The sequence below is a fragment of the Ailuropoda melanoleuca genome, chromosome 10 (genome assembly GCF_002007445.2).
Source record: "Ailuropoda melanoleuca isolate Jingjing chromosome 10, ASM200744v2, whole genome shotgun sequence".
Lineage (NCBI taxonomy): Eukaryota > Metazoa > Chordata > Mammalia > Carnivora > Ursidae > Ailuropoda > Ailuropoda melanoleuca.
The window spans coordinates 16,227,371-16,239,786 of record NC_048227.1 but is presented as its reverse complement, the minus strand read 5'-3'; the positions used below and the strand labels follow the sequence as shown (position 1 = coordinate 16,239,786).

Below are 12,416 nucleotides of genomic sequence, written 5' to 3'. Positions count from 1 at the left end.
TGGCAAGGGGGGCCGGGGTCCGCGGAGCCGCCCGTGCCGGAGGACGCCCGGGAGCCGGGGCGCGGTCCGGAAGGCCGCGAGCGCCGCAGCCGGCTCCCCGAGGGCCCCCCCGGGTGGCCGAAGTCCAAGAGCCGCCCGCGGAAGGACCCCAGAGCATCAGAAAGAAATGGCGGCAACGCGCCGCGCGAACGTTGCTCCCACGCAGCCCGCCCAGATGGCGCCTCCCCCGGGGTCTCCAGGTGGCTTTGTGCTCGAGCCCTCAGCCAAAATGGCCGCGACGGCGACAAGTGCGGGAGACGGCGGCCGGCGGGCCACCCCTGCCCCGCGAGGGGCCCGCACCCGCCGCGCTGGGACGTTCAGCCTCCGCCCCGCCCGGCTTTGGAGGCGGGACGCGCGCGGCGGGAGGTGCGGGCTGACCCGGCCCGCTCTGCCTTTGTGAATGCCACGCTCCTTTTCGTCGCCGGGGCGTTCACGAGTGGGGTTCTGGGTCTCGGGCCGTCACTGGGTGACAACACACTTTTCCCAATGTTGAGAGGAGAAAAATGTAGTGGGTAAAAGAGAACCTTCTCTACTGGAAGCTTCTTCGAGCCTGAAGTTCTGGGAGCTTCTATTTCAGGAGATCGTGGGGAGGTTGGGAGGAGGAGTAGGGGAAGGTATGTAAAAAAAAGTCAGAAGGACCCACTTTCTGCAACCTTCCTGTCTCCGCACGTGCCCTGCAGGAGGCCGCTGCAACATCTGTGTGCCTCTTGCTCAAGCCTGGCTCCTAAGCTCCTGATCACAGAGCCACCTGCCCCCTTGCCCCTGCACAAATTCCCACTAGCGCCACGCACTAGGCATGGCCCCAACTGAACTCCACCCGAACCTTCTTCCCCCAGCCTGCTCCTCCTGGGGACTTTGTAAGCAATTGCACCAACTCTCCCTATCATTTCTACCTCCAACCTCCCTCTCTCACTCCACACATTCACTGATGGCTAACTCTGTGTCCCCACATGCCTTCATAAATACCCTACTCAAAGAAGACTTGATGCTTTTCCTTTGGTTGCCTAAATCACTGCATATCACACACCTCTTGGAAATGCACCTCCCTTCACCAGGTCTGGGGTCTAGTCGGGAGCTTCTCTCTGCGTTGCTCCTTCCAGAGTTCTTCCTGAGGCTTCTGCCTAACACCTTGTATCTGGTCAATACTTCTCCCCGCACCTGAGGAGCTGGGCAAGTAGAGGTGATCAAAGCAGAGAGGGGAAAAGGAAACGACCAAAGGCCTGGAAAAGGTAAGGATGCAGATTTGCCCAGGGAGCTGACTGAGCCCTAGGTATTCTTAGCCTCAGGCCCCTGAAGGACACAAGAAAAAAAAAACAAGAAAGACAATTTCAGTAAGAGTAATGGCGTTTTATCATCTGTCAGTGCCCTCCCCTCATGGTGCTGCCTCTCACACACAGGCCTGGAAGAGCTCTGAGTGGTGCTGGAAATTCACATTGGGGTCTGGACACTCTTGAGGAAGAACCCAGGGCAGCGTTCACACCCATGTGTCAGCCCTTGTCCACGGCACCGGGCTGGCACTGGGGTCTGCTGGTGGGCCTCTGGCTGAAGCATCTCCCACAACGGGGACAGGAATAAGACAGCTTGCCTGTGTGAGTCAGCAGGTGGCATGAGAGGTACCAGCTGTGGCAGAAACAAGTGCCACACTAGCTTCGGGTGAAGGACCCCTCTCCACAATGCACTGAGTCAGGTGAAAGGTCATGGCAAAGCGTGCCTGCCCTCAGGGCAGGGTGCTGTGTGAGTACCAGGCACCGAGGCTGGGTATAGAGTCGGGGGTTGGGAAAGGCCTGTCTACCTGGGGTGCTTTGTCCAGAGGCTCAGAGACGAAGCTAGTATCTTTCATGACACTAGCTCGTGACAAGTCCCCAGTAGACTCCTTCTGCTGGCTCCTTCCAAATGTATCATTTTTATGAGTGGCCGTTTTGAAACATTGCGGATTCAAAATTTAATTTTTACCTGGTTCAGTCAAACGCTACTCAATGTTCAGGTGACAGAATCAATTTTCACAACAGCAGATGGGTGCCTAGCCCCTGGAAGCACCTGCCTAGATTGCATTGACCAACTGAGGGGGTCACGGTGAGTCAGGGGCATTCCCACTTCAGGACCAATCCAGAGAGATACCCTCAGCCAGAGGAACAGCTGGTACAAGGCACAGGCACGTAGAGACAGAAAGGTGAACTGCTTCCAACCTAAACTTTAATTCCCACACTGCCACTGACCTAGAGTTTGGATCATTTGTACAGTGACCCGATCTTGGGGCCACTGGATGCCTCAGTCAATTATGTGAGAAAGAGAAGGTCAAGATTCTAGTCTCCAGTGGCTATCATAAATTCAGGCCAGCAAAAAGTACTAAGGAACATGTAGATGGTGTTTTTCTTTTTCTTCTTCTTTTTTTTAAAGATTTTATTTATTTATTTGACAGAGAGAGACAGCCAGCTAGAGAGGGAACACAAGCAGGGGGAGCGGGAGAGGAAGAAGCAGGCTCCCAGCAGAGGAGCCTGATGTGGGGCTCGATCCCAGAACGCCGGCATCACGCCCTGAGCCGAAGGGAGACGCTTAACGACTGAGCCACCCAGGCGCCCCTAGATGGTGTTTTTCTTTTCTTTTTTAAAGATTTTATTTATTTATTTGAGAGAGAGAGAGACCATGAGCAGGGAGTCCAATGTGGGGCTCCATCCCAGGACCCTAGGATCATGACCTGAGCCAAAGGCAGACACTTAACGGACTGAGCCACCCAGGCGCCCCTAGATGGTGTTTCTTGTTCAACAAAACATTTTCCCTTCCAGCTAGACCTGGAACATCACCCTGACTTCTCATCTTTCTCTCAGGCATCCACCTGGGGATCCCAAGCCTCTACACTCCACAGCTGGGCCATATGAGGGCTGGTTTGGGGTCTGGGAATCCTGGGGAAGAACCCCAATCACTCAACAAACAATTCTTCATTCATTCATTTATTGAAAACATACTGGGCATCGTTTGTGTGGCAGGCATTGTTCTAGATGTTCTAGGTGTTGGGAGACATTGGTGAACCAAGATAAGGTTTCTGCTCTAAGTTTACACGAAGCTCTAAATTTCCACTAAGGGAGAGAGATGCCACCAATGAGCTCTGGGGGCACAGGTACAGAGATCTTCAGGCAGTTAGAGAGCTAGACAAAGAGCTGCAGTTAAGACTCCCTGCATGGGGCAGAAGAGCTCCAGGAGGAATTTTTTAGGGACGGCATTTGAAAAGGGCATTGAAAGACGTTAGATTACCGTTAAGACAGATGTGTGTCCAAAAAAACCAAAGATTCCTTGTAGCTGGAGCCAATGGGGTCATTCTCCTGTAGGGAGGGATGGGGTTTGAATTGGCGGTTAGCATGCCAGGGGTTTTCACACTGTGATACACAGGTACTGAACATTTTGCAGAAGTCTTGGCGCACCACGGAGGAGCCGGGCGGTAGAGGCTCAGTTGTAAATTTCAGTTAGGCAGATCTCGCGGGGGTCACGGGAAACGAAGTCATCCTAGGGCAGGAGGAGTTGGGGGCCAGTCTGGCACTCAGACCTGCGCATCCCATCCGTCCCTTTCCCTTTTCACAGATCCCAGACGGCCGGACCTCATCGAGCGAACCCAGGTGGCTACCGGTATCCCGCAACACGTCTAGGCATTTGGGCCTCGGCGCGGGCCGGAGACACCCCCGTTCCTGGGGAAGAAATACGCGGCTACCTCCACGAAGTTCACGGCCTTTGGCCTTATCCCCCTCCTCCATCCGGCCCGGCCTTGGCGGGTACCTCAGCAGGGAGCCGGGAGCAGGGCCAGGGACCCAAAATCCCCTCCCCACCAGCCGCCCGGCTCCGGGGAGCTAGAGTCTTCCTGGCCTTGGAGGCCGGAAGTAGCCGCTGGTGGGGCCGCTCTAGGACAGCTAGAAAAGGTCGGTTACGCGAACTCGGTGGTTCCACGACGGAGAAAATGAAGGCGCCCTCAGAAAAGATGGTGGCATTCCAGTGTTTTTTCAGTTTTAGAGAGAAGCGCTTAACAAGGTTACTGTGGGTCTGGTATTGATGACCTGGTTTACTCCGCTCTTGAGCTGGCTTCTGTTCCGCAAGCCGCCTTCGGAGCCGCTCTTGCCCACAGTTAAGATGGTCGCAGCCGCTTCGGCGTCCGTGTTCAGGCCCGGCGGGGCGAAAGGGGAGGAGGGCTCCGGGCCGTCAGGGGTTCGAGAAAGGGGCAAGGTGGCCAGGACTCCCGGAGACCTCCGCCTGGCGACTCCCCTCCAATTCCCTTCAGAACGCCCACTCAGTGACCTGGTCTTAAAAGAAAATTTATTTTTGGCAAGCTAGTTCATTTCTCAACTTTTTTTCATTTATAAGGTACAGAATATTCTGTGATGTGTCCTCCCCCAACCCTATTCTTCTGTTACCGGTTTCTTGAGCATGCTTCCAGATATAGCCTGTCTATCTGCTGTTTCTATGTATTCGCTAGCTCTTTAACCGAGGGCACTGGGCCGAATGCCTCTGAACGCCTTAGAGTTCAGCTACTTGACAGAAGCGGAAACTGAAGCCTGGTTGTTACCAAGGTCAGGCCGTCCATTAGGGACTGAGCTAGGGACTGAGCGGCTGCAGACTCCTAAACTCGAGCCTTTTCCACTAACTCGCGCTGCCTCCTCCAGGTCTGTTCCAGGAAAGCAACTGAAGACTTAGAATGCGCTGACCCCTGCTGACCTTGTGAAAACGAACTCTATTCTCCATTTAAGTGATGATGGTATAAAAAGTAGGTGAGTTACTGAATGACCTGGCTCATTTGTTTTAACGCTCTGTTTGAAGGTGCCCGAAGCCTTCCTAAGTCCTCTAAGGGAACGATGGCCAATTATGCAAGGGCTGCAGTTGGTTCTGTGGTAGGACTAAGACATTAATCATGTTAGTTTATCTTACTTGATCACTTACTATATGCCAGACTGTTCTAAGCACTTCTGTCTGTGAACTCATTGAACCCGCACAATCCCTCAGAGGTTAAGTGCCCTTCTGGATCAGGAAACAGGCACAGAGGGGTGACCTTGCCCCAGGCCACCCAGCCGGTAAAAGTGGCGGAGCCAGGATTCAAACCCAGACAGTCTAACTCCAGAACCCATGCTGTAATGCTTCCAATAATTGAAGGTACGATCCCAGCAACCACAGAGCGAAGCAGGATTTTAAGCCAGGTTACCCAGATGCAGTTGAAATGTGGGGTAGCGTGTGGAGCAGTAACCTGGGGGGTCAGAAGAGTGGCTTCTGGCTGCATATACAATTCCATGCTGTCGTGTAAATGTAAAGAGAAAAAAAAAACTTATATGATGGGCTATAAGTATTAAAAGTAAGTAAAAAGGTTGTATTTAAGGATCATGTCATGGCAAGAAAAAAAATGTCATTTGGGTGTTTAGGAGGGATGTGAATTTGCCCCGGAACAAGGGTGACAACAGGTTTCACAAAAGGTACCCTGTGGCAGCTCTCACCAGCGGGCTTCTCTGCTCAGGCCCTTGTTGATGGAGGCCTGGTCGCCTGGCTGGTCTCTGGGCCTCCAGCCTTTCCCATCCATCAACATCGCGGCCTGGTGTAGTGAAAAGAGCAAGAGCATCCACTGAGAAATCCAGAGATTTGGGTTCCAGGCCTGCCTCTGCCTCTACTCCAATGGTGTGATCTTAAGTGAGATCCTTCCCCTCTCTGGGCCTCAGCCTCTCTCAGAGCGTATTCTGTGGAATAGTGTTCACATAAAAGCTTGTGGAAAGAACCAGGCATTCTTCCCCACGTCCCCCAGAGAATCTCCTCAGCAAAGAAACCTATTCCACCCACAGCTTCCTAAACCCTGCTGAAACTTTTGAACCAGGCAAAAGCTCCCAAAAGCTCCCTTCCAGTTCTAAAATGCTGCATTCCCCCGTCATCGCCCCCCAACCCCGGCCATCCCAGGAACTGGCCCCTCCATCCTCCTCCTCACTCAGCCAAAAATCTGATCATCATTCCTGGCTCCTCTGGTGCTCTCAGCCCCCACATCCAGCCCACAGACAGGTCCTGGCCCTTCAGCTCCCAGTGTTTACGTCCGGCCTTCTGCCACTCTCCATCTCCACTCTGCTTGCCCCACTGCAGTCCATTCTCAGAGCAGCCAGAGCGGGTTTGCCAATGACATCACCTTGCCACTCTGCTTGAAACCTCCCCATGGTTTATATGAGGTCCCTAGAGTAATCAGATTCATAGAGAAAATGGAATGGTAGTTGTTGGGGGCTGGAGAAAGGAGGAGTGGGGACTTAATGTTTAATGGGTACAGGGTTTCAGCTGGGGAAGATAGAAAAGTTCTAGAGAGGGCTGTTGGTGATGGATACACACACAATGTGATTGTACTTAATGCCACTAAACTGTATACTCCCAAATATTTAAAATGGTAAATTTTGTATGTGTATTTTACCACAAGGCAAAACCAAACATAACCCAGTGGCTTCCCAATATATCTAGAATCAAATCCAGATTTGGCATCGTGGCAAGCCAGAGTTCTATGACCTGCTCCCTTCCCCCTCCTCCAAGCTCATCTGTGATTCTCCTCCACTCAGTTCCTCAATCCAGCCACCAGCGTCCTTTCTGCACCTCACCTAAACTCAGCCCTACCTCATAGCATTGCACCTGCTATTCCCTCTGCCTGGAACCCCCTCCCACCCCCGCCAACTACCAGCCTCTGAAACCCTGCACTCCCTCATTCCCACATCCCACCACCTGACCCGTTTCCCCTTGGCTCCTTATCATTTGGATTTCAGTTCAGATGTCTCCTCTGCACCAAGACCTCGCCTGAGTACCCGTCTGCAACAGGCACTTTGAGGACATCCTCTGTTTTAGTACCTTCATGGTACTTATTATTTACAAGTTACAATAACTTGTCTCGTGTGCTGGCTTATCACTTGTCTGTCTTATCTTTTTTTTTTTTGAAAGGTTTTATTTATTTGAGAGAGTGAGCGAGCAAGAAAGAGCACAAGCAGGGGGGAGAGGGAGAAGCAGGCTCCCCGCTGAGCAGGGAGCCGTATGTGGACCTGGATCCCAGGACCCTGGGATCATGACCCAAGCCAAAGGCAGATGCTTAACCAACTGAGCCATCCAGGCGCCCCACTTGTCTGTCTTACTTATGTGCTGGCTTATCCCTTGTTTTACCACACCCCTCTCGAATGTAAGCTCCAAAACAGTCTGTATGTCTGTTTTCCATGCCATATCTTGGCACACAGAATAGTGCCTGGTACATGGCCAATACTTAGTAGTATTTGTTAAATGGATAAATGCACAAGAAGGCAGACAGCACTCACTCTGTGCCCTGCGCTGACGTGGGCAGCTCTGTGCCTGATACACTACGCCGGGTTCTGCTCCGCCCTCCCTTGTGGTGCCTCTTCTCTCCCGCTCCACCTTCTCTTCGCCTCACCCCTCTCCGGCGCTGGTCATCCCTTGTCCTCCACACTGTCCCACTCCTACCTGATGGCCCCTCGCCAGGCCTTCAGGCTCCCTTGCTCCAGATCTCCAAGCTCGAACCCCCTGGGACATACTTGTTCACAGCTCCTGTTGTCAGTCACTGAGCCACGCAGATTCTGTGGCAGAAGCCTCTCCTAAGTATCTTTCTCCCCAATCCCAAAGTCAGCAAACAAGGGCAACTGCAAGAGAGAGTCTTGCTTTTTAGCCTGGCCCCAGCTCCTGCTCACCTCTACCTGGAAGCATGGAAGCAGATGCCCCACAGATCTCTAGTCTAGTCTCCTGCACAGGTTCACATCTTCTTTTTTTTTTTTTTTTTAAAGATTTTATTTATTTATTCGACAGAGATAGAGACAGCCAGCGAGAGAGGGAGCACAAGCAGGGGGACTGGGAGAGGAAGAAGCAGGCTCCTAGTGGAGGAGCCTGATGTGGGGCTCGATCCCATAACGCCAGGATCATGCCCTGAGCGGAAGGCAGATGCTTAACCGCTGTGCCACCCAGGCGCCCCTAGGTTCACATCTTCTGACAGAACTGGTCAAATAGCCCTGCTCCTGTTCAAGACCTATGTATGGCTCCTCAGGGCCTACCGGGTAAACCTCAAGTCCTCCTGCGGGGATCTGTGGCGTCCCCAGATGGCTGCGTGTGTCTTCTATAACCCTTTACCTGGGTCTTTATGTTTCATTCAGGTGGAGCTGCTGACCGTTCCCTATACATGCCTAACCTGGTTGAAATCTTTCCCATCCTTCAAGGCTGGGATGGGAACCACCTCCTCCAGGAAACCTCCCTTGATTCAGAAGACCTGCCCAGGTCTCTTTGTCCTCCTCACATACTATTTTGTATTCTTTTAGAATAACAGTAACCAGTGCTTTTTAAACACTAACGAGCAAGGCTCTCTTCTGTATTATCTCATTTAATTCGTATATCACTCTTAGGACGTAGGTGCTATTGTTATGCAGGTTTCACAGATGAAGAAACTAAGGCACAGAAAGGCGGGGCAAGCACTGACTTGCCGGGGATTAACCTCTACTCCACACTGTGCCCATTTTTCATCCTTTCTATGAAACAGGCTCCCTTTGCCTGAAAATCTCGCCCCACTCCAATTCCTACTCTACTCTTCCTACTATTTCTACTAGAATTCCTACTCATGTTACGGGAAGTGCAACCATCTCCTTCTCCAAGCTGCATTTCCTGGTGGATCACTAGCCAGCATGGGTTAGGTGGGGCCTCTGGACTTCTTCCAGCATAGCCCCAGTCACCATCGAACATAGATCCTGAGTCCCAAGTGTCCCTGGAGCACAGCACAAAACCCCACAGAGGCCTCATATGATGTTTGCTGAGTGAATGAGTGAATGAATGAATGGGATCAGCCTGCCTCATCCTGGGACTCCCCTACCACTGAGTAGTCTCTCCCACAGAAGCCACTCAATCTATGGCCACTGAATGTGGACGCCACTTTCTAAGTGAAAGTCCCTTGGTGGGACTCTCCATTTTCTGCTGAGACTCCCTTCGAAGGCAGGGCTAGGCCCCCACCCAGACCCCAGTTCTCACCTCCCCCTCACCTGAGCCCCGCTGTTTTCTACCCAGATGTGACTGCCCATAGACTGGGGTAGATATCTAGGCACTGTGTGTTTCCAGTTTTGCTGCCTTATAGCAGTGACACTTTGAGAAAATCCCTATTTTCTCAGAGCCTCAGTTTACTCATCTGCAAAATAGGACTCATCGATGTCCCTGTCTGCTACAGGCTTCTTTACATTTTCGGAAGCAGAAGATGTCGACAAGAATTCACTTTTTCAACAAATGTTTATTGCACATTTACTCTGTCATACATACTATCTTGTTAAAATTTCAGCCTTCACAGTAACCCATTGAGGTAGATATTTTTAATCTTTATTTTACAGATGAGGGAGCTGAGGCTCAGGGACGGCGTGTGACTTGCCAAAGAGACTAGATCTGTGCTTCTGTACCTTTCCCACCCACTTCACTTCCCGGGCTCCCTGCTGCTGTAAGTTAGCCAGGGCTTGACCATGCCCTGGGTCCCAGGGCCCCCTCCCCAGGCCTCAGTCCCCTTAGCATTTGCCTCTGATGTAGAGAAGCAGCAAGGAGAGGGTTCCGAGACAACGGTAAGATCCTGCTTGTACCAGCTGCTGAGATGAATAGTTGGAGAAAAGTCCAGCATCTCACTCTCTTCATTTTTTTAGAAAGACTGGGTGGGGGAGTAGTGTCAAGTTTAATCTATTTGCATCTTTACAGGCACTTTTCTTTTTACAAGTTTTGAAACTTGAGGGATCCTTGAGGGGAGACCAAGGGATGAATTTTGGTTCCCAAATCCCTGCCCCAGAAGCCCCTCTTAGGGCTCAGGCAGTCCAAGGTCAGGCTCAACCGCAGCCTGCAGGAGCAGCTCACCCGCACTCCTCAAAGATGTCCGGGTAGTGTCGGAACAGCACAGGCGGGTCTCGGTCACCCCGCACCGGGGCCCGAGGCACAGCCCGGATCCCAGGCCTCCGGCCCCGCCGCCCCCCGGAGCACGAGCGGTGGATCCACTGGTGCGCTTCCACGGCGAACTTCCTCTTGAAGCGCATGCCACACTCCGGGCAGGGGAAGGGCCGCTCCCCTGAGTGCATCCGCCGGTGGCTGACCAGCAGGGAGGGGTAGGTGAAGCGGCGGCCACAGTCTGCACACACGTGGCGCCGCTGGCTGTCCTGAGTGTCCACGCTGGGCGCCGGGGCTGAGGGCTGCACACCTGTGCTCTGGTTCCAGGCAGCATGGGCAGGCAGCTGTGCTCTTGCCGAAACTTTTCTGATGGTCCAGTCAGGGCTGTGTTTCACCAGCTCTTTAGAAGGCTCCTTCCCAGGAGTCTTTCTGGGTCGCTTGGCTCCTGGCCCTTCCTCCAGGGCCTCTTCCTTCTTGTTTGGGGTGTCTCCTGGGAAACAGGAATTAAGATACATTTTATTTCATTTTTATTTTTTCAAGATTGTATTTATTTGACAGAGAGCACCAGCACAAGTGAGGGGAGCTATTTGACAGAGAGCACAAGTGAGGGGAGCAGCAGGCAGAGGGAGAAGCAGGCTCCCTGCTCAGCAGGGAGCCCTATGCGGGACTCGATCCCAGGACTCTGGGATCATGACTGGAGCCAAAGGCAGCTCAGGCAACTGAGCCACCCAGGCGCCCCAAGATACATTCCAAAACACATTTGCTTACACCATCTCAGGTTACAGGGTTCTTATACTTAGGGAAGTGGCAGAAAAGTACTGCCCTGGTTTTGAAGGATGATAAACAAGGTTCACATCTCCTAAGAGTGACTTATCCGGGCTCTGGCCTCTCATGTTTCAAATGGGAATCAATGGTTTCTTACTTCACAGGGTTGTTGGGAGGACTAAAGCAGGAGAAGCATGTTAGGCATTTAGTAAATGCTCAATAAAACAATATTATTATTGTGTTCTCTCGATTTTTTGTAGGATAAGATTTTACAGATGAGGAAACATATTTGCTCAAGGTCACTCTGCTAGGGGATGGTGAGGGGAGAAGAGCCACATTGTTAATTACTGGGCAGATTCTCTTGAACCACTTTGCCTTGCTTGAGGAATGTGAAAGGCAGACCTGAAGCCGCTTCCATTCCTAGGGGGTTTTAGTCGTTCTTGAAAAGGGGAGAATGAGTGGTGTCTTCGCCAAGAGGGCCCTAAAAACCTGAGTCTGGGACTTGGGTTCCTGATTCTCCTACTCTGGTCCTAAAATGACTAACTGTCCCAAGTTCTGAAACCTTGTATCAGGTCTGCCTTCTTTCCTCCTTTAGTATCCAACATTGGTGGGCTCTTTCATTCCTTTAAGGTTGCTGGAAGTGGGGATCCAAAGGAAAATTTTGTGAGACAGGAAGCCCTGGAGCGCCAAGTGGGGGGAGACTTGGGACAATCCCTCACCTCTCAGAGCTCCTCCCAGGCTTTCCCCCTCCTCAGGATCCTGGGCGGCGGGGCTCCAAGCCTCACTCTCCTGTTCCATCCAAGAGATGAGGGCTGGTTTGGGGCCTGGGAATCCTGGGAGAGAACAGGGATCACAGTGCTGGCCTGAGTGGCTGTCCTGGGCAGATGGCATCCCCCTGCCAGGGTAAGGGCACCTCCTCAGAACTTAGGCTCAACCTGGACGGGGTCTGCAATGCTCCTGCCTGAAGGTAGCGGATGATGCCGGCTGGAAGCACTCCCTTAACCTGAGGCCCTGGGAATGGAGATGTTTGGTGCTGTTGGTGGAATAGTGCGGGATTAGGGCTCACAATCCTCTCGGTCCTCATGTCATCTCCCCTGTGAACCCCAGTGAAGGAGGAGGGGGGGTTCTGACCCGGGGCCTCACCGAGCGCGCCCAGGTGGCCGTAGGTCTCCCGCATCACGTCCCGGTACAGGGCCCTCTGCGCGGGCCGCAGACAGCCCCACTCCTCCGGGGAGAAGTACACGGCCACGTCCGCGAAGCTCACGGCCCCGGGCTTCTTGTAACCAGGCCCAGTCTCCCCCGGTCTCAGCGCCAGAAGCGGGGCTGGGGGCGGCGCCATGGGGCCTCCCGGCCCCAAGCACCGGCCGCGTTGTCCCCGAGGCCACCGCCTTCCCGCGCGCGGCCTCAGCTTTCGTCGTCCACAGGAAGGGCTCCGAAGCTCGGGGCCCCGCCCAGTCTTGGCGTCCGAACGCAGTCGAGGGTATCGAGGTAGCACGGACTGGCTGCTAGGGATTCGGGGGTGGTGATGGGGACAAACAAAACCTCTCGGTGTTTATTCACTTCATGGCAGCTTGGACTTAGCCGGGTTAAGGGACCCGGAAGGTGTCTTCAGAAAATATGGCGACATCCTGGCTTCAGTTGTCACTGGGTGCTCTTAAAGGGCGCCATTCCTTGATCATATCAAACATGGCGCCTGCCTGGCTTCTCTGGCCTCAGCGGCCACTTGCCCTCAACTACAA

General features: G+C 53.1%; 1 protein-coding gene and 2 long non-coding RNA genes across 6 annotated transcripts in view; 1 reads left to right on the top strand and 2 right to left on the bottom strand.

The window, feature by feature from the left end:
- The window catches only part of LOC100484959 (zinc finger protein 688), a 14,963-nt gene extending 2,667 nt beyond the window's left edge, over nt 1–12,296 (bottom strand). The window contains exons 1-3 of one of the 4 annotated variants that reach the window (XM_011231760.3): nt 11,821–12,296; nt 11,397–11,510; nt 9,350–10,402 (exon numbers count right to left, since the gene is read on the bottom strand). In XM_011231760.3, coding sequence (XP_011230062.1) covers nt 9,882–10,402; nt 11,397–11,510; nt 11,821–12,016 — 831 coding nt within the window. In that variant the 5' untranslated portion in view covers nt 12,017–12,296 and the 3' untranslated portion in view covers nt 9,350–9,881. Of the gene's footprint in view, nt 1–9,349; nt 10,403–11,396; nt 11,511–11,820 lie in introns of those variants that run through there. The other 3 variants (XM_034670123.1, XM_034670121.1, XM_034670122.1) reach the window with 3 other exon arrangements.
- LOC109490485 lies at nt 3,210–3,937 on the bottom strand. Its single transcript, XR_002143817.2, has 2 exons — nt 3,805–3,937; nt 3,210–3,716 (listed from the first exon to the last, which is right to left on the bottom strand). It is a non-coding gene; the product is annotated as an uncharacterized LOC109490485 (long non-coding RNA).
- On the top strand, nt 4,243–8,358 carry LOC105240005. Its single transcript, XR_002143818.2, has 3 exons — nt 4,243–4,383; nt 4,683–4,787; nt 8,169–8,358. It is a non-coding gene; the product is annotated as an uncharacterized LOC105240005 (long non-coding RNA).
- Nucleotides 12,297–12,416: the final 120 nt, after the last annotated feature.